This window comes from Gymnoscopelus microlampas (genome assembly GCF_963454915.1).
Source record: "Gymnoscopelus microlampas genome assembly, chromosome: 20".
NCBI lineage: Eukaryota > Metazoa > Chordata > Actinopteri > Myctophiformes > Myctophidae > Gymnoscopelus > Gymnoscopelus microlampas.
In genome coordinates, this window is record NC_139957.1 from 40249019 (window position 1) to 40272147 (window position 23129).

Consider the following 23129-nt stretch of genomic DNA (forward strand, 5'->3'; position numbering starts at 1 on the left):
AGCCTTATTGAACAATCAACTGATCTGATTTTTGGCCCCTTAATGAGACCTAATCTGGAGGAAAAGGAAGGACTATGCTGATACGTGGACTGATGGACTGCCCATGATTGATTGATTGACTGATGTACTTTATTTACTAAGACATGAGAACAGTACATGGAAGTACAAATTCACAATACAAGGTCTACTAAACTGGAAGACTCATTAAGCACTAAGCTTGTTTAAGATGAGATCCCCATGCACACAAATCATGATGACATATAAGAGACAGACAGATATACACACTACTATACAGAATGTCAATCAGCTTTCAGGTTACTGGTATGAAGAGTGAAAGAGCGAAGGGTGAAGAGTGAAGAGTGAAAAAAAATATGTACAAAAATATGTACAAGTTCAAAAAGGACTTTGTGAACAGGCTACATGTGTGTGACTGTGGTTTCTAATAATTGCATTTTAATCATTGTTGTGCATTAGTGTAATACATACATAATAATATAATAATAATAATAATACATACAAGATTTGTTTTCAAACATTTACATTTGTTCCCCCTCCAAATCTCCAAAAGTGTAAATACGAATGGTTAAAAAGTGGTTTAAATTGCTTTCTGATGCGATTTTTAACTCATTTTTAATCTGGGGACCCCCTGGAACCCCTTCAAGGACCCCCAGGGGGTCCCCGGACCACAGTTTGAGAACCACTGAACTAACCGGAACTAAATGCATGTTGTTCTTCTTCTTCGTTGGTGTTTTGGTTTGACTCGCTGGTGGAGAACTGCACACTCTCTATCTGTCCGTCTCACAGAGCAGCAGATATCTGACATATACACTATATTCATATTACAACATGAGTTCCATTGGGACAGGGGTGAGTGGATGAAACTGCATGTTTGTAGCATGCGGACACACACGTGTGTGTGTGGTTTTGCTTAAATAGACCCCTTGATTATATTATATACATTGTTATACATCTTAGCTAGCCAGTGGGTTAGCCTGGTAGCTAGCTGCTGAGTCACATTGAAGTGGGGCTAGCCTTACTAGCTTGTTTAGGCAAAGCTAGGCTAGGCTAGGCTAGGTTTAGCTAAGCTTCACGTCAGATGGTAAAACTAAATAATTGCCTTGGACCAAGACTGACAAGATATTTGTTTATCGATTAGACATGTGAGAATTGATTTTAAAATAAGAATCAAGCAAGTCCTGGTCCGAGGCAAACTTTGTATACTATAAAGTTTGCCCAGGCTACGCTAGGCTAGGCTAGGCTACGTCAGGTTGGTGGTCCAGACGAAAGAGAAAGCAAGCAGACTTCATGCTTAAAGTGTCTGCTGTTTATAGTGTGTGTGTGTATATATATACATATATATATTTATATATATATATATATATATATATTTATGCGTGTGTGTGGTAAATGTGCATATATATATATGTATATATATATATATGTATATATATATATATATATATATATATATATATATATATATATATATATATATATAATGTGTGTGTGCGCGTGTATACACACACACACACACACACACACACACACACACACACAGTATTACTAAAAGCAATCCAAATAGGTCTTTAAACATGATGTACATAAAGTTATGTCTGTCAGACAACCATCGTTGTCAATTGTTCATTGTGTATTATTTATGAGCCATTTAAGTTCTGGGCTGCATTCAAAACCACACACTATACGTACTACATTACATAGACATACTAGTAATCACTATGTCCTACATAGACATACTAGTAATCTCTATACGTCCTACATAGACATACTAGTAATCACTATACGTCCTACATAGACATACTAGTAATCACTATACGTCCTACATAGACGTATATACTAGTAATCACTATACGTCCTACATAGACGTATATACTAGTAATCACTATACGTCCTACATAGACATACTAGTAATCACTATACAGTACGTCCTACATAGACGTAATAGTAATCACTATGCTATTTTTCAACCATATGCCTTTGCATTGTGGGGCATTTACACAAGAGTAGTGTCCACTGTTGCATACTGTAATATTTCCAGAATTTAGTTCCTTACAACTGAAGGAGGACCCCTGCCTTGGGACTCCCCGGACCCCACTTTTTTCAGAACCAGTTCTCCATTCAGCATAACCTGTCTGTTGTTCTGTCTACAATATGACCTGTCTGTTGTTCTGTCTACAATATGACCTGTCTGTTTTTCTGTCTACAGTATGACCTGTCGGCTTCCACGTTCTCTCCAGATGGAAGGGTGTTTCAGGTGGAATATGCCATGAAGGCTGTGGAAAACAGCAGGTCAGAATCATGTTCAAATCAAACTTTCTTTATATAGCACATTTACAACAACCCAAGCTGACCAAAGTGCTGTACATGGTTAAAACAAAACTAATGAAAGCATCAAAACAAATAAGACATCAAGTAACAAATAATATGCATTAGCACAGAACACAATATGCAGAATTAAAACAGAGTAGGCCATCTTGAGTGCAATTCAAAGCCAGGGAAAACAGATGGGTTCTTCTAAGTAGCTACACTGGGTTCTACACTTATTTTAGGGAGGCTAAAACCGAGACCCACATGGGAAGTGATACAGTCAAGTCAGGTGGAGACTACCAATCTGAAGCACAAGCCAAAGGGAGACCCATTAATAGAAGAAAGCACAGGTAGAATGACATGTGCAGATCCAAAATGCCTCTCGCCTGAGAAGCAGTGTTTTAATGTCACCTCCTTGGGGGTAATTTGACCTGTTCAATGCCATATACTTTAATGGAGAAATACAATGTTTGGCTTCTGCAAAATGAAGAGCCACTGGGTTCCTACAATCTTTGGTTCTGATGTCAGTCCTGTGATCTGAAATTCTTGTTTTAAATGCTCTCAAGGTTTTACCCACATAGGCCAACCCACACATACACTTGATCAGATAAATGATATTGGCTGAGGTAATATCTAAACTAATAACCTAATAACATGCCTTGATTTTAAAATGATTCCAGTAACAGGGTGATCAAAAGATTTGCATTCGTATGTGAAACTGCATTGGGCACATTTGCCACATTTATAGTTACCATCTGGGATTTTTGTCAAAACGTGTGAGGGGGTTGGCTGTTGCAGGCGTGCTCTGACCAGTAGATTTAGGGGGTCTTCTGTGGTCAATACGTGGTGGGGCAACTGTAAAACAATTACCAAGAGAGGGATCAGAGCTTAAAATGTGACAATGTTTCTTGATAACTTTTTCAAAATGGCATCCAAGGGGAGAATACTGGAAGAAACAGTTAATGCGCTGTTCACCTACAGTGTTCTTCTGCCTAGGAGCTAGACAATCATTCTGAGAGCTATTGTGAAACCTATTGAAGGCTGGCTGTATCCACTTATCAGGATAGCCATGCTGACTGAGGCGGATCTGTAGATCTTTTGAATGTACTTTGAAAGAGTAATTTGTACTACAGATTCTACGTATACGTTTGAATTGACCAATTGCAATGGCATGTGATTACAATGTCAAGACAATTCATTTGGTGAGAGTCAGATGTCATAGTGAAATTCAAATGTTCTAACTATTCAAGAGGGTGTGAAAAGCAATCTATTCAGTAACTGAAGTTACTGAACCTGTCCACAGTGTCCAGATATTACAAACGCATCAAAATTCTATAGCCTCAAGGCCACCTTGATGTGGAATGTTTGTGTACCAACTCTCCACATGTGACTAAGATAGAATCCTGTCAACTGCTTCTAGAGCTTGTACAACTTACAACAACACTAACTAACTAACTAACAAAAGAGGGGAGTGAAAATTTGTGTTCTCAATTTAAGAAAGGATCTACAAATCCTGATGTCTTTTCTGTGAGGCTGCCAATGCCTGAAATGATAAGTCTCCCCGCACGGGGGGGGGGGGGGGGGACGACATTAGTATAGCCCTTGTTGTACGGTGCAAACCTACAGGTTTGAGTCATCACTGCAGTGTGTGTGTGTGTGTGTGTGTGTGGGAGGGAGTAGATTTTGAGAAATTAATCGTGTCATCGTGGAGGGGGTGGGGTTGTAGACCAGTGGTTTTCAACCCTTTTCATATCAAGGCCATTATTTATTCGGCATTTGAGCCACGGAACCACCATTTGATGAGATTTAGACTCTCAGACCCAAAACTGCTAGAATATTTTGTGATCGTTGGATAACAAAATATGTATGCTGTATTGATGTTGGTATCATAGGAGAGATTACAGGCCAACGTTGATAAAAGATAACAATTCTTCTACATTCTCTAATTGTGTAAGACTTCTTGTGAATTAAGTGATGCAGATGTTTAACAATAATGTAACTCTTGAGAGTGTGGTTTCATTTAATTTACGCTCTCAAAAGTTAAAGATCTAATAAGGATCCATTTGGTTACCAACTCTCATTTAGCTGGGGACCACCTGGAACCCCCTCAAAGACCACCGGTGGTCCCCGACCACTGGTGTAGAGGACAGGTGGTTTGTCGGCATCAACAGTTTATAATCATCATACAACTCAGTAGTTTGTGGTAGCCAATTTACAGTGCAACTATCCCTCTTATGGGATCCTAAACCAGTGATAATATATAACATGAATATAAGATAATTGATGTAAAATGTGTGTATTTATTCTTTAAAACCTTAAAAAAAACTGTAAAACGGAACACAATTGATTGATCATCAAAATAAACGCAGCCCACCCACCTGACCACTTTTTAGTTGTCAGTGATCTCATAGTTGTGGCACAAAGTCTTCCAAAGTGGGAGAGGCTGGCCATAATGGCAGGGCTTAGGAATGTCTGGAGATTCATCGTTTGGCATAGTTTTAATGCATGAAGACTGGGAACCTATCTGTGTCATTTTAAGATTTCTTTGGCTATTCAAAAAATAGTGGGCCCTGATCCAGAAAATGTTGAGATTGTCCTAAACCATCCTCACAAACCTAAACCAGCCTCACAAACCATCAGTCTCCAAGTCATGTGCATTTTCTGTAAATGAATTACCAATTGAAAATATTTTATTTAAGAGTCTTAGTCTAATATACTGATCATACTGTTCAGGTAGACTAATGTATTGGTGTGTGTGTGTGTGTGTGTGTGTGTGACACTGTGTGTATATGTTTACAGCACAGCCATAGCAATTCGCTGTAAAGATGGGGTCGTGTTTGGAGTGGAGAAATTGGTTCTGTCTAAACTTTACGAGGAAGGTTCCAACAAACGCATCTTCAACATCGACAGACACGTTGGCATGGTAAGACTTTTATCGCTAACATTTAAATTGATGAAGCCTCTTAGAAGAGTGATTTCCAACTGGCTCACATTTTACTCACATTTTACTTTCTGGTGTGCGGGCTCTACCCTTTTTTGAACTGAAGCCTCTTTAGCCCAGCACCCACCAGTCAAATGAGCGTTATTAAGTTCCCTTTCAAGCACATCCTCCCTTACACTTGTGTTATTATTAGTGTTGTGACATTTGTTAATGGTACATCGTTTGTTTGAAATGCATCATGATTCATGACATAAATATGGCACATGATTAGTTACAAATGCATCATCACATAAATCTGTGGTATTGTCGGCAACATTTGTTTCTCCTTCAAGGTTCTCAACTCTTGACATATCAGCTAACTTAACACAAGTTAATTCCTGGCACTCTTCCGCATGTCAACAACGCAGACATGACCTCAGAACAGCCCCTTTCGGTCCCCCCTTAAACAATAATAGTCTCTCCATTGCCTCACATTGCACCACATTTCACACTGGTCATAGTTAACAGGAAACGGTCTGTGTACTAGTTAACCCACATGGATTAAAGTTCTCAGTCGCCACGACTGACTACAGTCATTTGGAGTCCATTGAAGCCAGCATGTCTTCTGTGGAAGCATGTTGCGCAGTGAAAATAGTCTGTTCTACAAGCTCTCAATGTGTTGCAGCGCTTGTAGATAGGCTATTTTCGGTTATTATTTTAAGATGAGATTTGAAGTGGTCAAACTAGCAATATATTCAGAACCATCTTCCATAAAGCCCCAATGGTCTGGGATATTTCATAAAAGCAAAGTTTAAAACCTCAATCTGTGATTGGTTCACCTGGTTGGCTGTATGTAAAACCCAAGGAACAATATTAGTGAAACATCATAATTTGACATAATGGTGTTAATTGTTTAGGAAGCAGCGCTAGTGTGTGTGTATGTGTGTGGGGGGGGGGGGGGGGGGACTTTGCCATACAACACTTTTTTTCAGTCCTGAGATTTTATTAGGCCTTAGCAATGGAGTTGAGATGGAAATGTCTGGAGATCTGTTGCCCCTATCTGGCCATTTTGATGTACTGTATAATTTAGGAACATTTGACATTAAACATGTTATATCACAGTGGTTCTCAACGTGGGTTCTGGGGACTCTATGAGTGTACAGATGGTTCCATTTGTACGCTCTCTGAGTTTTGATTTTATAGTGTTGATTAAGATCCCACAGATGGTATCAAATGGGGGTTTGTGTCCTAATGTATGCCAAACTGGGGGTCCTTGAGATGAATACAAATCTTGAACAAGCCTAATGGATGGATTAACTGATTAACTGTTTCTGCACAGGCTGTGGCTGGACTGCTGGCAGATGCACGCTCTCTCTCTGAGGTTGCCAGAGAAGAGGCCTCTAATTTCAGATCCAGCTATGGATACGACATCCCTCTGAAGGTGAATATTATCCATCGATCTGAGAACACAGAGGAATCACATGCTTCGTAGGCTGCATAGTTCAGTGATTCTCCACTTTTTTCATTTGAAGGACCTCCGATTTGATTTGCTTTAGGACTGATTCATTGATTGAGTCGTTTATTTAAGTACAGGCAATGCAAGGAGTTAAAAACACACCAAATGGATGACACAAAAGGCCAGAGGCTTGTTTCTCCATTAAACACCGAACAAGAGAACCGTGTAACAAAAACAACTACACAACATTATGGAAAATCAAAATACACATGTAGAATCTTTGTTTTAAAAACGGATGCTGCAACAATATTGTCCCCCCGTGGCAATTTGTGTGTTTAGGTTCTACACATAATCCCTTTTCTGTAAACCACTATTAACTTTAAATGATTGTATGTGCACTAGGGGAATACACACTTTGACACACAACAACCCCATGCAAGAGCAGTGTGTTGATTCTGATTGACTCCTTCTCACTATGTCCCTCTCATGATATGGCCATGTACAGAATACAAAATGGTCTGAATTTGCCTTATGACTGGTGACAGATTCTTTATGTTTTGTGTGCTTAAAGCCTTTGGTACAAATACTGTTATGATTAGCATTACAATACTGAGCACAGTTGCAATGTGATTACATTGTTTCACTGACAATAATTATAGTTTAAATACTTTTGCTCAATTTGACATTTCCAACTTAAATACAAAAGCTGATATTGTTGTCGTTTTCTTTAAACTGACCTGTGTGTATGTTTGTCTGTGTGTGCCCGTTTCCAGCACCTTTCTGACAGAGTAGCCATGTACGTCCACGCCTACACGCTATACAGTGCTGTCCGACCCTTCGGCTGCAGGTGAGAACCACAGAATATGAATACACAATCACTTCAAGGTTGAAGGTCTTTATTAGTGTCCCAGAAGGGCAATTAGGTTTACAGCCAGTGTAGTGGTTTAAAACATACAGACAGTACATGACAACAACAGACATGAAACACCATAGCATAAAACATAAGTCTGGGCGCATCTAGTGCAAGAGATAAAATAAAAGGCTACATTCAGAAATATAAAGTGCCGGCATAAAGTGCTTGTTTCATCATCATCATCATCATCATGACACCAGGGGCACCCAGACAACGTCCAGATGGCAACAGCCTATACTCTGGCTCGAGTGGGTGGGCACTATCTTGCACTATCTTGCCACTTGAACCACTTTAAACCTGGTGTCCCTGTTTTGTTTTCAGTTTTCAAAAGTAGCAGATCGACAAGCTCACACTGGGTTGCGTCACGCATTGCAAGCTTGTAGATCTGCTATTTTTGGTATTCGTTATACAACAAATATAGGGCTTAAAGCTTTGCTATGTAACCTTTTTTGTGTGTTTGACCAATCTGAATCTCAAGTAGGAACAGGGTGAAGCTTTAATTGACTAAAACACCATGATGTCAGAATAAATGTCAGGTGCTGATTTTCTCCGCTTTCTCACAGCTTCATCCTCGGCTCCTACGATAAAGACGAAGGTCCTCAACTCTACATGGTCGACCCCTCGGGAATCTCGCATGTAAATCCTCCAATCACCTTCACTCCTGTACACCTTTATGCTAATTCACAACAGAAAGTCAATGTATTCATCATACACATCACATACACAACATAACTAGGTATATTTGATAGTAATTAATTGAAACGGACAGATGTGGATTTAGTTGTACTTGCCCTATAAGAGATGCTGTTCACCTGACCAAGTGAGACCGTCAGACTCTGCCCCATATCAGAATGATTGATTTCCTGGTACAAACCAGACAAGATATGTCATAATCTAATAGGCACATTCCAGAAATAATCCTCCTACTGATTTTGTTGACCCCATGGCTTCTACTCTAGCTTCACCCCAATTTCCAGTTGGGTTTAAAGGCTGCAGCAAAGGAAGTCAAACTTTTTTCAGCTTTGGCACGTCAATAAGAACCAAATGATGTCATTGCGAAGCTAACAAACAAACCAGTGCCTTGCAAGTTCCTTTCAGCAGTTTTTGCACCTCCCAAGATTTTCACCATTGCAGAGACATCAATGTGAATATCGTGTGATTGATCAGACACTCATTGAGCTTGTGATTTATATTGCTTTATTTTCCTAATTGTACATGTTTTCTTTAGGGCTACTGGGGCTGTGCCATTGGCAAAGCCAAGCAGGCGGCTAAGACCGAGATAGAAAAACTGCAGGTAAGAGATTTGCTTTTATTCTATTAAAGTAACCATAGTCTGATGAGTGTGAATTACTAGATGATAATTTGTTCATCATAGTTTAATGCAGTGCTGACTTCAAAGGGTTTTCATGATATTTAATATTCAACGTGACTGCCTTTGTCCTTCTCCTCTACCGTGTCCATTATTTTCCAATATTGGGACAACTGAAGCATGTCACGCTCAGTCAAAACATTCCTGAGATTCCTTAGATTTTTCATCATTAATATAACTTTTGTTATCAGTGTGTTATTTTTGTTTGTTTGATGAAACGACTGAGAACTGACAACGCTACTCTCCTACACAATGACAAAGTCAAATGCAGTCCAATAAAGTCCAACGCTGATAATGTGCAGCCTTGTATTTTAATGCTCTTTGGATAAAGATTTTGAATGGGAAAGAAAATCTTCATGACCCTGGGGGTCGTACACCTTAAAATGTTAATGAGAGGTGCATATAGAACAAAAGGAAGCTCAAGGTATAAAACAATGAAGTGTTATAGTTCTGCATAGTGTCATAAATGTGTAAATAAATAGTCTTTATTTCAACGACCGAAGCGTCGCCTTTGAAATAGACTGTTTTTGCAAGTTTCAGACAAATGTGCGGGTGTATTTTCCTTTTTCGAACCCGTTATTGCTCGAAAGCAGATCACTATTCCCAATATTTATTTTCTAATATCGGGGTTCTAATATCGGAACATGTACATATTGGAACAGTCACCGCCACATATTGTTACTGAACGTTACTCTAACATATTGTGTGCCCTACAAAATATATTTGCCACATTCATAGCAATATTTTATACCACAGTTGGTACTGACCTCACATTTTGATTCTCTGATATGTATTCAATTAGTATCTCCTCATAACAGCACTCAGACCACATGTCTCTTGTGTATTATTGTTTAATTGTTCAATGTGTCTGTTTCTAATGTTTCAAATGAACCAGATGAAAGACCTGACCTGTAGAGAGCTGGTGAAAGAGGTCGCTAAGATGTAAGAACAACACACACACTTCACATTACATAGTCTCAACAGATATTAATGTATTTCTTTTTTTTTTAAATGACTTCTGATATTTGTACTGTCAATCTTAGTTAGATGGTGGTGCAGCTTTTTACCCCTTTTTCTCCTCAATTTAGTTGCCAATTGATTCTTCCACACACACATTTCTGTGTGTGGAGGAGTACATGCAGTGACAAATATCACCCTCATTATTCCCAGTGTGTTTAGCCCCAGCATGAGTGAGACTTGATATCAGAATCCATAAAAAAAACAATCTCTCTCCACATGGGGCCGAGCGGTGAACTGAACATCACTGATAATAGCAAGGTTAACCTCTCACTGACTATTTTGGTCATGTTGGTATGTTTGATAGTGTTCCTCACATAGTTGTCCCCCAAACCACTCAAACCCTGTACTTTATTGAACTTTACGTCAAATGGTGAAAATGGTCGATCTACAAGATCACAAGATTGCGGAGCTTGTAGGTCGGCTATTTTTGCCAGATTTTAATGAACATGAACACTAGGGTGACTCAAGTGGTCAAACCCAGTTGGACCCCTACAGAGCACAGTCACTAGCAACAAGCATGCTCATTCACTGGCTGCTCAGTGCTCCTGTGCAGTTGTCTTGATCTGAGTTTCAGCACCTTCTTGTCAAATTATGTCATCTACTGTTATCTATAGATTTTACCGCTATACTGTAACAATTTACCGGTACATTTTAATAAGCTATAAAATATATTTCAGAATCATTTTTATTGTCAAGTCACAGGTTTATGTGTGTGTGTGTGTGTGTAGTACACTCCATTTATAGCTGTTGTGAGAATAGAGTATAGACCTAGGGTAGAGCAGGAAAAAACAGATCAAAGATACAGTATATGCACAGACGAGATGGCGTGTGGAGTAGCAGGTATAACATTTGCATCGTAAGCAGGTGTGTGCATGTTCATTTAGGAACATTAGCATCATATACAGGTGTATGTTACAGGGAAATTGGAAAACCAGTCAAATTTAAAAAGGTGTGCCTGTTTTCACCCCCCCTCGCTTCCCACTTTGTTATTGATTCACTTTGATTGCGACTGGTGACGTTAATCTGTCTGGCCAGAAGTCGCTTTGATTGACAGTTCTCGTTTTGCTAATATGCCTAAACCTAACCTTAATCCTAACCTCAGTAAAACTCTGCCTAAACCTAACCTTAATCCTAACCTCAGTAAAGCTCTGCCTAAACCTAACCTTATGCCTAACCCTAACCTCAGTAAAACTCTGCCTAAACCTAACCTTATGCCTAACCCTAACCTCAGTAAAACTATGCCTAAACCTTTCTCCGTCTCGCGCTTCATTATCCAACCTGTCATAGAATATTTCTCTCATATTATCCATTTTATTTTCAGCACTCCTCAGCGTTCCTCCGCCTCGCATCAAAGCCCCGCCTCGGCGTTCCTCCGCCTCGCATCAAAGCCTTTATTTTCAGCGCTCCTCAGCGTTCCTCTGCCTCGCATCAAAGCCCCGCCTCGCGCCGAAGCCCCGTCTCGCGCCTAAAAACGAGCATACCTTTCCAATTTCCCAACGAACGCCAATCTCCCTGCGACATATACATAACATGCCGCCTAGTTTGTTCAAAGTCTTGTATATATTCAATGCTTTGCAGACCATACATTTACATATTCAATTAATATTCATTATTGTTTTTCAGTATCTACATTGTCCATGATGAGGTCAAAGACAAGGCTTTTGAACTGGAACTCAGCTGGGTGGGAGAAGGTAAGATTATTAGTATTCCAATTATACATCTTGTGCTGCTGGTTTTCTATCCTACCAGGACCTCTAGTACTGCTGGTTTTCTGTTGTACCAGGCTTGCATTCTGTTCTGAATGTATATGATGTCAGGATTCTCTTGGCTATCTGATCAACCTCTGATTGTTAAATGACTTAAAATGTATGAAATGATAATATTATGACTCCCTGGTTGTGTGTCTGTTACCTCAGTCACAGATGGACGACACCAGCTGGTTCCTAAAGACGTCAGAGAAGAAGCAGAGAAATACGCCAAGGTCAGTTAAAATATTAATCATAACAACTTGGCCGATGCCCGCTGGAGACGCATGTCCCTCAGCTATGTAATACCCGTTGCACCCGTAGTCAGAGTACTTAGTGCACTACCCATCATCATAGTACTAGGAGGCCAGGCCTAACGTCAGTACTATGACATCATGTCGATGTCATCAGGGATCTCCATATATGAGCATAATAGAGACACAGACAGGCAGATAGTGCCAGATACAGAGATACTTGGGTCTTCGTTTCTGGACTTCTGCCGATGCGACCGACTTCCCAATCAGCTCAACACACTCTTCTGTGATACGCATGCAAAGTTTAAAGTCTTATCGGTCAGAGGGTCCTAACCCATTTTTAGATAGATTAAATGCACTTTGAGTGCATGTTCACACAGTTTCCTACCTTATGATACTCTGACGGTGAAGCGGTCTCAAAACGCTCAGAAAACAGAGGACTTTAAGAAAGCACTCAGCTGCTTTTTAACACTTTTAAAATTTACAACCTTACCTCACGTCTATGCGATGCGCTGTGAGGTTGTGGATTGACTATTTTTGGTATTTTTTAATAACACCGTTGTATGACAAAGTATAAAAAAGGGCTTAAGTGGTTAATCAGACTAATGATTTTAACCCATTTAGACCGGGAACCCCTATACGTAACTATACCTTTCAATCTGGGAACCCCTTTTGGGGTAGTTGTTGCTATAAATGGTGCATTTATATAGCGCTTCTATCCGAAGCGCTTTACATTGATTGTGCCATTAACCCATTCACACACACATTCATACACCGATGGCGGAGGAAACCATGCAAGGCACCAACCTGCTCATCGGGAGCAATTAGGGGTTCAGTGTCTTGCTCAAGGACACTTCGACACTAACTCTAGGGGAGCGCCCCAGCCCGGGATCGAACTGGGAACCTTGCGGTTTTCCAGTTCACTCTACCCGGCCACTCTACCCCTAAGCCACTGCCGCCCCAATGTACAGTATATAGCAACATCCTTTTTTTTTTATTTGAAGTTTTTCAGAAAACTTAGGTCAGGATTTAGAAGGCGTTTTTTTTTTCCGGCCTCAGGTTTAAATGGGATAAATCAATTAGAATTTCTTAGCGTCGATTAGTTGGTATATATTTAATTCCTGCATAATATATGCACTTTTATCCATTTATTCGAATTACTGAAAAAGCAGTGAATAGAATGGTCGTTAAGAAAATAGTAGCAGCCTGTGCATTCCAAAGCATTGTTCACTTATATTTCATAACGTACATTTATAAACCCTACAACCGTATTTTTCGTCTGAAAGTGCCAGCATTTTTTTTACATCTCATGAAAGAAAATATTTTTCTTTGTTTAAGTTAAATAAAAATGTTACATTTAAAAAAACATCTAGGCTTTGACAAAACATGTTTTGTTCAAAAAGAGTTGTCTGTGATTGTCTCACTTGTCTCGTCCCAAACACAGGACTCGTTGGAGGAAGAGGATGACTCTGATGAAGACAACATGTGAACACAGCACTGAACCCCCACACACACACACACACACAGGCACATGTATGTCCTCTTCCTGAGAGCTCTTGTGTGAATTTTTTTTTTTTTGTATTCTGTTTTGTAGTTCATGGACCATACAATCTTCAAACTTGACAATAAAAGATGTAAAAAGGTTAAAAACTACAGTTTCTAGTTTCTGTTAGTGAACTAACCTAACGGTACATACTCACACACAGGGTACAGAGACATCACACTTCATGTACAAAGTATGTTTTGAGTGTTTTGTGTGTTAGTAGTGTGACAGTGCTGGAGTGTATGCCTTTATGGTCTTATTCACACCTTGTTCTGACGTGATCTTTAAACTGAAAAGGGGAGAATTTGTTCATTTACGGAATGAATGCTATGTGAACCTCCCTCCCCATCTACATGCCTGTAATGCAGTGTGCACTGGAAATAGGATCTGATCACAATGCAGAGGATGAGAAGGCTTTATAAAATTCTAGGTAAATATTCAGGTCTTTCACCTGGAGGGAATAGAAAATAGAAGCAAAACGCTTCGCTTTTGCGATATACCACTAGCACCTGATCTCCCAGTTTAAACTGGTACCACGCTGGATCTGGTACCAGTAGCATACATTCTGGGATCATGGCAGCCTCTGGAGATGGAGATCCAAGTTGATTTCCAGAACCAACATTTTAAGAGAGAACAGAAACACATCAACTATGGTTACACAAAATGTTAAATAAACTGAAAACACCTCTATTTGATAGTTAAAACACATTATGTCCATTCAGACTTGAGCCTTATTTATGCTCTGTAGCACGACAATGTCAATGAACAAGTTGGCAAGAGACGCCTTCGTGCAATGAAGCATAAATCGACAATCTGTATGTTTTCCATCCTCCCAGGAGAGAGAGGTAATTGCACTGTAACATCCCAGATTCCAACCTAGGTCTCGCAACCCCAAGTGAGAGACCAAATACTGTATGTACCACTGAACCAAGACTGAGGGAATCCCCACTTGGCTATGGCTGAGGTTGGGCCTATGATCTTCAGGCAGTACTAGTCGACCAGTAGGTGTCCTAAGTGACACCAGGGTCTACATTAGACCAACCAACCAACCGCTGCAGGTGTGCTACTTGAAGAAGCTATTGACACACATACCCTATTGGTTAAAAAGGCGTTAAAATAAGTTCTGTTTGTAGCTTTAATTTACAAGTAGATCTTATAACAATAGGATAAGATGGGTGGTGGAGAGCAGTAGATGATTGATAACGGATTTTCATTATTGACCATAAATGTGTATGGTCAATAATGAAAATGATTTGTTTATTTACATAGGATCTGCTTTTGCACCACATTAAATGAGGCACAAAAACAGATCATTATGTAAATACAAAATATAAGCGATATATGATGAGAGAGACATGACATGAGTGATAATTAAAAACAACAACACGGTACATTCGGTACCAAGTGAAGCCGAGTCACGCCTCCTTCCCGTGGACAGGCAGCCAGCCAGCCAATGACGACGGTTCCTCAGAAGCGCCGCGTTCGTATCGACCAATCGTCACGCGAGAAAATGTGCGGGGCCTGTTGGAATCGAGGAGCCGCTCGGACCAATCGCATTTCTCGGCTGTGCTCGCGCGCGCAGCCAATGGGCGCGGAGGAAACGCGCTTCGGTTCAACAGCTTGTTGTTCTGCTTCTTTCTGGGGCCACCACGATGCCAAGGATGGTACAGTGACGTAGGCGCGTGCCGCCGTGCAGCCTCGTAAATAAGCCCGGTTGAAAATAGCCGATCTACAAGGTCACAACAACGCGCTGCACGCGCGACACGTGGTTGTGACTTTGTAGATCGGCTATTTTCGGCTCGCGACACCGTGGCAAGACGATGTCTTCCAGATCTATCTATTGTGCTCATTCTCTCTCTCTCTCTGAGCCTCTCCACCTCTCTCTGAGTCTGTCTGGTCTCTCTCTCTCTCTCTCTCTCTCTCTCTCTCTCTCTCTCTCTCTCTCTCTCTCTCTCTCTCTCTCTCTCTCTCTCTCTCTCTGACTGACACACACACACACACACACACACACACACACACACACACACACACACACACACACACACACACACACACACACGCGCGCGCGCGCACACACACACACCGGTATGGTTCAAGGGCGGGGACCACTCTGGACCACCACGCGCGCCCAAGCATGCACTTCCGCTATAATGACGCTTATTTGTTACGTCACCGCCGTGTCCTTGGTGTTGTGGTTCCATCCAGTGAGTGGGGCAGCAGCACACACGGCAGCTTATGTGTGACGTCACGGACGTGTCCTTGGTGTTGTGGTTCCATCCAGTGAGTGGGGCAGCAGCAGCAGCGCCGTGTCGTTTTGTCTGTAAGTAAAAAAAATAAAGCAACATTTATCCACGTTAAATGCGACGTTAAACTTTGGAACGGCGCTGTTTACATCATGAACGAAGCGAGAACAAACGGGGGGTTCGCGCTGTTATTTTAAACACAACTTCAATGGTTTTGTTATTGAACTAAAAAGGAGCTGAATGGCAGCAAAAGCTTCAGTGAAATGATCTGCTTCCTTTTGTGGGGGGTGGGGGGGGGGGACACACAAAAAAACAACAACTGCAGCTTTCTATGAAATAAATCCTCCTGGATGTGATCGCGTTCTAGTGAAGAGATATGTTGTGATCGCGTCATGTAGTTGTGTTTCAGTTAACTAGTTAAACCACCAACTAGCAGCTAACAGGCTAGCTAGTGCCAACTACCCCCCCCCCATCTGGACTTTAGGGAATATGTTGTTCCTTCTCGTTTCTGTGTGTTCTCGATTTAATTATTCATCGTTTTCTTTCGCTTGTTCTATTTAACCTTCGTCACCGTTTCTGATTAAACGGGTTTCTCACAACATGGACTTTTTCCTATCGCTTTGCTTTTCACCAGCTAGCTAGTTTCCCCTGCTAGCTAGCGTTAGCTTTAGCCTGCCCCCCCTCCCCCTCCCCCCTGTGTCGCTATTTACTAATATACATCTTTTATGAACGTCATGTGTTGTGAAACGTCAAGAGAACACCAGGATACCACTTCTACGCACACTTGATCTGAGGCCTAGCATTAGCCTGTGTGTGTGTGTGTGTGTGTGTGTGTGTGTGTGTGTGTGTGTGTATATGACATGGAGAACTATGATGGCGACGTGAGAGAGACACACACACACACACACACACACACACACACACACACACACACACACACACACACACACACACACACACACACACACACACACAGATTTAGCAAAGCGGGAACAGAACCTTGTCTTATATCAGGAGAGGGTTGAAACTTCATGTTGTGATGGTTTCTAGTTAACCAACCATAGGGAGACCAGATAGTTTATTGGACAGTTTGTCCTCTGTGGACCCTTACAGGTCAGTCTGTCTGGTTCCAGGTCTATACTCAGTGTACACTCTCAGTTACAAATGGGTTGGGGTTCAAGATGGGGGTGCAGTACGTTCGGGTCCCATAGTACCCGGCCCTAATAACCTTGTTCTTATCTGTACTCTCAAGTCTTCTCCTTGATGTCTTTCAGATCGTACAACTCTTTCGAGCTGGACTCCCTCAAATAGGCTAAAACATGAAGGTAGGTGACATCTTACTCATCTCACTCATCTTTCTGTGTTCTTGTTAAAGCTGCAATCCTTAACTAAATGTAAGTATACTATATATAGTATACTTATATAGTATATAATATATACTCTACCAATCTGTACGGTAGAGTATATATTGATATGTTACAACACATCTCTGCAGTGGTTGGAGGTGGACTCCCTTGGATACGTTTAGTGTCGGGTAAGGGTAGGACACATGCTGGTTGACAAGTAGTAAGGCCTGAAGCCCATAAACCCAATATCTATTCTGGCAAGCAGGCGTTTCCTCTTGGGTGTGCATTAAATATTTAATCTCTCACGTAGGAGACCTGTGTTTGAATCAATTACCTTAGTTTCTCTGTCAGGAGAGGACATAAAAGTTACATATTGCAGCTTTATTAATTGTTCATGTCCACAGTGTTGGTTTGTTGTTTGGTTTGTTGTTTATGTCCATAGTGTTTGTTTTGGTTTGTCTGTCTGTCTTTATTGTTTACGTCCTTAGTGTTAATTTTATGTTTATTGTTGTTTATGTCCTGTGTTTACTGAAACGATAGATCAAATATTGTTTGTGGCTAATGCAGTGAATGTACAATTCCATGGCATACACAATACACTTATCTGTCATTGTTACTTACTTTGTTATCCGACATTGTAATGGTTTCCATGTGAAGTTGAAAATTGTTATAAATTGATGTTAGTTTTGAGTTATTTGATAATAAACATACATGTTTGATGCTTTGTGCTTTGTGTTTATCATAATCTGTATATGTCAATAGATAGTTTTTATATGTGATTCTAAGAACTAGAGTCTGATTTGATGGTGACACGTGTGTGTGTGTGTGTGTGTGTGTGTGTGTGTGTGTGTGTGTGTGTGTGTGTGTGTGTGTGTGTGTGTGTGTGTGTGTGTGTGTGTGTGTGTGTGTGTGTGTGTGTGTGTGTGTGTGTGTGTGTGTGTGTGTGTGTGTTCAGGCAGTGGATGAGCCTGCCTATCTGACTGTGGGAACAGATGTCAGTGCCAAGTACAGAGGGGCGTTCTGTGAGGCTAAAATCAAGACTGTTAAACGCTTGGTAAAGGTTAAGGTAAGATGCTCTCAAACACTCACCATAGATGCACCAATACTTCAGTACATTACTACAAGACTGACATGTTGACAGGCACCCACAATTTTAACATGCTTCCGCCTAAGAGTCCTTACTACGGAAGCCTTGAAAATAAAGTGGATGCCCCACCGCTTCCGTTTCACTCATGCAGTCACGCAAATAACTACTGGAAACCAAATTAGTCAAAGCCTAGCTAGCTAGCTGCTTAGCAGAAATGGAAATTAAAACATTTAGTGAACACCGTGTGTTGATTGGTTAAATACTTTCCGGCCCGAAGAGCAGATGACAACTTCCTGTTCTCAACATTTACGGTGCAAAATTACACACTCTCTGTAGCATTCGACGATTGTGGACGATTGAGAGATGGTCTGGTTTGAGAAACTGCAATGATGCCATTGTGTCGTTGTTGGCACCGATACTGAGAGTCAGACTTGAGGTGTTTGTTGATACTGATTGCTGAGCTAAGATCTGTTGAACAATGTTGATTTTAAAGGAGCACGTTGCTGATTTGCAACCTGAATCTTTATGCAACAGTGATAGCGTGTGTAGTAGGGCTGTACAAATGTACAAGATTGTTTTCCACCTTCAATTCATACAGAGCCAGCCGTTGCAGGTTGAGGTTGAGAACTTATAAAATAAAAAAGTTTGCGCTGTAAACTCAAGCCTTACTAAGGCTAAAGACCAGTGCAAGAGGCCAGCATTAAAGTCCATATACAACAGAAAAGGCTTGCACACTGACAGACGAACGTTGACGCTCTTGTCTTTGGATGCAACAAATCTCTTAGCCAGAAATAGCCGATCTGCAACGTTTTGATTACGGTATATTCGATTATTATATTTTGCACAGAAAACGAGGCACATATTAATGCACAAAATGTCAGAACACACTACAGTAGTAGTCACACTACAGTAGTATATCAAAGGCCGTCAGCGTTCACAGCTTTGGTTTCATTAACAAGACAACACAATGGTACATGTACACTGTTGGTAAGGCTTTATGAGCAGGAGAACTCTGATGTATCTGTCTATAGCAGTGGCTCTCAAACATTTGCATGCCAAGGCCCCCGAAATGTATACGTATTAGACCCCGCCCCCATTTGAAAATATTTGGTGCCATTACACAAGATCTTAGTTGTTGGACTAGATTCAGTACAGAATACTACAACTGATACTGTAGGTGGAGAGAGAGAAACCTATGATCTGATGGATAGTCATTCTTATACAGTACGCTCATTCATTATTGATCCCTGTTTTGTGCATATCGTCATAAAAAATAGCTGGTGTACAAGCTCACAACACGTGTCATTGCGACACCCTATTTCAATGCCCTTTTGGAAATGGGGCTTAAGTGGTTAAACGCTTCCTCATTTAGCTGGGAACCCCCTTTTTTTTCCATTTCAGATATTGTAACGTTGCTCAGTGTGGAATGAAACGTAGCGATTTCTGATTTCCAAGTCACGTTTGTCTCAGATGTTTTTGGTTTGTTTTGGGAGACTCTTTCCAATGGCGCTTTTCAACTACGTGGCACTGGCCCGGTTCAACTACTCACTTTTGGGATAAGTAGTTTCCCCCCCTTCAATGTACCTGGGCGTCATGGTGACACAGTGAGGAGAGCGCTAACCAACAATGCCAACTTGTAATCTCTATGTAACCACTTGGAACTCCAGCATTGCTATTCTGTGTGCCCATGGATTAAAGTTCTCCGTCGCCATCACTGATTTCAGTCATTTGGATTCCATAGAAGCCAGGACTGTCTTCTATGGACATTGTTTCTCAAAGTGGGGTCCGTGAACCCCCAGGTCCCCCAGCAAAATGTGTTAATATAGCATCACGCTCATTTAAACCACTATAACCTTTTATGCTTTGGCTATTCAAAAACAGCAGATATACGAGCTCAGTGCTACGTTATGAGCTTGTAGATCTGCTATTTTTTGAAAAATTGAAAAAATGTTTGCAAACCTTTTCAATATATATATATTTTTTTAAAGCAAACATTTGTAACTCAAATCTTTGCTTCTTGGGGGGTCCCTGGAAGAAAGTATTGTGAGATGGGTCCGCGGCCAAATGCATATCATTTTGGGGGTCCTTGACATGCAAAAGTTTGAGAACCACAGCTCTATGGAAGCATGTTGCGCAGTGAAAATAGACAATCTACAAGCTCTCATTGAGAGCTTATAGATCGGCTGTTTTCGGTTATTATTGTAAGATTAGAGCATTTGAAGTGGTCAAACTAGCAATATGTTCAGAAGCATCTTCCATAAAATTAGTTGGTTGTATTTCATATAGAAGCAAAGGTTTAAAGCCTCAGTCTGTGATTTCTTCACCTGGTTGGCAGTATGTAGAACAGCAGGAACAATATTACAACATTTGTTTTACATATTGTGTTAATCGTTTAGGAAACAGCGCTAGTGTGGGGGGGAGGCCCTCCTTTCACACTTGTTTCACAAATCGCCCATTAACACTTTAGGCCATACGAATTGCTTTCAGTCATGAGATTTTATTTTGCTTTTATACCTGTGTGGGTAATAATATTCGCCGACTATAGCAGCTCTACAAGCTCACAACGCGTCGGGATGGTTAAATAGACACTGAGAATTTTGAGTTGTAGATTGGGGTCCCAGAGATGAGGATCGTATTAAATGGGGGGTCTAGTGTCCCTATTCTAGCCATGTCGTAAATAATTGGTGAACATTCAGCAAAAATAGCAGATATACAAGCTCGGAGTGTGTCGCGCTGTACCGTGAGCTTGTGGAATGATGCCGGCTATTGACGTACAACAACGCATATGCTAACCAGAGCCTTCTAATGGAGAGTTTCGTCAATGAGGGGGCAGAAACGGCGCCGGTCACGTGGTTCATGTAGACTCGAAATGGTGACAAACGCTCATAGACTCACTCCAGTGCATTCCGTAAACCTCTGGTTCAGGGCTTTATCACTATTCGGCTCCTCCCGAGCCGCGAATTGGACTGGCCCCAATGAAGTGAACGGAGGTGACGCAACTCTCCTTATATGGCTCTGATGGTAACCACTTGAACCACCAGCATCCCAATTCTGAGAGAACTTTCAGTGAAAATAGCATATTGCGACGTGCTTGTGAGATTGTAGATGTACCATATACATTAGGCACAACGTCTATTCAGACATTAGAATATACATTAGTCACAGCAGCATGCGTTCCATTCCATTGAGTGTCCATTGTACCGGAAGTGTCCGTTTTAACACCTAACCAGTGGCAGGGGAAGTGAAACTGGTTGTGTGAGAGAGAAATATATATATATATTTTAAAAGATATATTTTTGGGGCTTTTATGCCTTTTATTTATGGGTGTAGTAGAGATGGACAGGAAACGGGGAGAGAGAGATGGGGAGAGACATGCGGGGAAGATTGTCGCCGGGAACGGGACTCAAACCCGCGATGCACCATCAGGCTACTTAGAAGAAGCCTTGGCGCCCCGACCGCCAGGCCAGCAGTCCGGGCCATGAGAGGGAAATATTAATGGCTACTTGTTGCTTTTTGTCATACAAGGAAAGAGCCTTTTCCTCCAAGCAGACACGCATGTTAGAGACAAAAACACCTCTCATACAGTGAACTAACTAACACAGTATACACACACTGACAGACATGGTACAGTCTAGAGACGACACACACCTCATACAGTAAACTAACTAACACAGTACACACACTGGTACAGTCTAGAGACGACACACCTCTCATACAGTGAACTAACTAACACAGTATACACACACTGGTACAGTCTAGAGACGACACACCTCTCATACAGTGAACTAACTAACACAGTATACATGCACTGGTACAGTCTAGAGACGACACACCTCATACAGTGAACTAAACGTAGCTCTCCGAGTGTTGGAAAGCGTCTGTTGCCGTAAATCTGCTGTTGAATGGGCGGTGGGTACACTGTCGCGTCGGGTCGCAAGTTGTAGGGAACCGTCGATAGCCGACCGAGCAAAGCTTGGTCGGCTTTCACCCGTCGGATAGAGCAGCGGACTTGTTGTTGAAAAAGACATCAAGCCATAGGCTATTTTTAGCACTATAGTAGCCGTCTGTCGGTGTCGGCTCACAGGTGCATTCAGCAACTTCTTTTCACACCTTACAACCGACTGATCTCCCCACGTCATTCGACTACCAGTCTGTAGTAATCTGTAGTAGCCTAGTCTGTTTGGTGGAGAGCCACCTTAACATGGTAAGACGGTACATACACACTGACACACATACTGACACACATGGTACAGAGATGACACACCTCACACATACAGTGAACTAACTAACATAGTAACACAGTACATAGATATAGGCCTGTCACAATTGTTACATAATCGCCTAATCGCAATTCTTTGAGATAATCGCAATTCTTTTTCATAATCGTCATAAGCGATAAGTTTCCATGTTGATGATGTTAATGTTCTCGGCATCAAGGTAATTATGCTCCTGCACTGTCAAATAGGCCAACATCTAATCTAAGATTAGTGGGACTCATTCAAATGACCACCAATGAGTCCCGGGACTCACTTTATTGAAAACCTAACAACATCACTCTATTATATTAGATTTATTAGAAATTATATTGATATTATTTATATTTTATTTTATTAGATATGTGATGTTACCTGAAAATGTGTTGACTTTTAGTCTCGGGGTTTGTTGACAGTTTGTTGACTCATATCTATTCAGGGTCTTGTTTTGTTTGCAGGCACATACAACAGATATAAAATGTACACAGGGACCCCTCCAGTGTTCATTTACAGTGTTCATTTTAACTCGGGGAGTGTAACCATATGGACCCGTAACATTTGGTTCCATTTTGTACCCTCTTTGGGTTACAAAAACACCCCAAGTCTGCTCTTTTAAGAACCACCCTCATTATATTGATCATAATTCCTGCTATAG

At 41.1% G+C, this 23129-nt stretch overlaps 2 protein-coding genes across 5 annotated transcripts in view; both read left to right on the forward strand.

The window, feature by feature from the left end:
- Positions 1–748: 748 nt before the first annotated feature.
- Positions 749–13647, forward strand: psma3 (proteasome 20S subunit alpha 3). The gene is made up of 11 exons (XM_084045111.1): positions 749–867; positions 2225–2307; positions 5125–5248; positions 6585–6686; positions 7475–7548; positions 8178–8250; positions 8843–8908; positions 9879–9925; positions 11627–11694; positions 11920–11984; positions 13447–13647. The coding sequence occupies exons 1-11, from the start codon at positions 847–849 to the stop codon at positions 13489–13491; spliced, it is 768 nt and encodes a 255-aa protein (XP_083901237.1). The 5' UTR covers positions 749–846; the 3' UTR covers positions 13492–13647.
- A 2176-nt stretch (positions 13648–15823) lies between these two features.
- Positions 15824–23129, forward strand: part of arid4a (AT-rich interactive domain 4A) — a 39212-nt gene continuing 31906 nt past the window's right edge. For all 4 annotated transcript variants that reach the window (XM_084045702.1, XM_084045705.1, XM_084045703.1 and 1 more), the window contains exons 1-3: positions 15824–15865; positions 17063–17113; positions 18090–18200. In XM_084045702.1, coding sequence (XP_083901828.1) covers positions 17108–17113; positions 18090–18200 — 117 coding nt within the window. In that variant the 5' untranslated portion in view covers positions 15824–15865; positions 17063–17107. The remainder of the gene's footprint in view (positions 15866–17062; positions 17114–18089; positions 18201–23129) is intronic.

Excerpts from the sequence above, each read along its gene's own strand:
- psma3 (XM_084045111.1), top strand. The coding sequence starts at position 847 with ATGAGTTCCATTGGGACAGGG. Across the intron at positions 8,251-8,842 it reads ACCCCTCGGGAATCTCGCAT|GGCTACTGGGGCTGTGCCAT; the intron begins GTAAATCCTCCA and ends TGTTTTCTTTAG. Across the intron at positions 8,909-9,878 it reads CCGAGATAGAAAAACTGCAG|ATGAAAGACCTGACCTGTAG; the intron begins GTAAGAGATTTG and ends CAAATGAACCAG.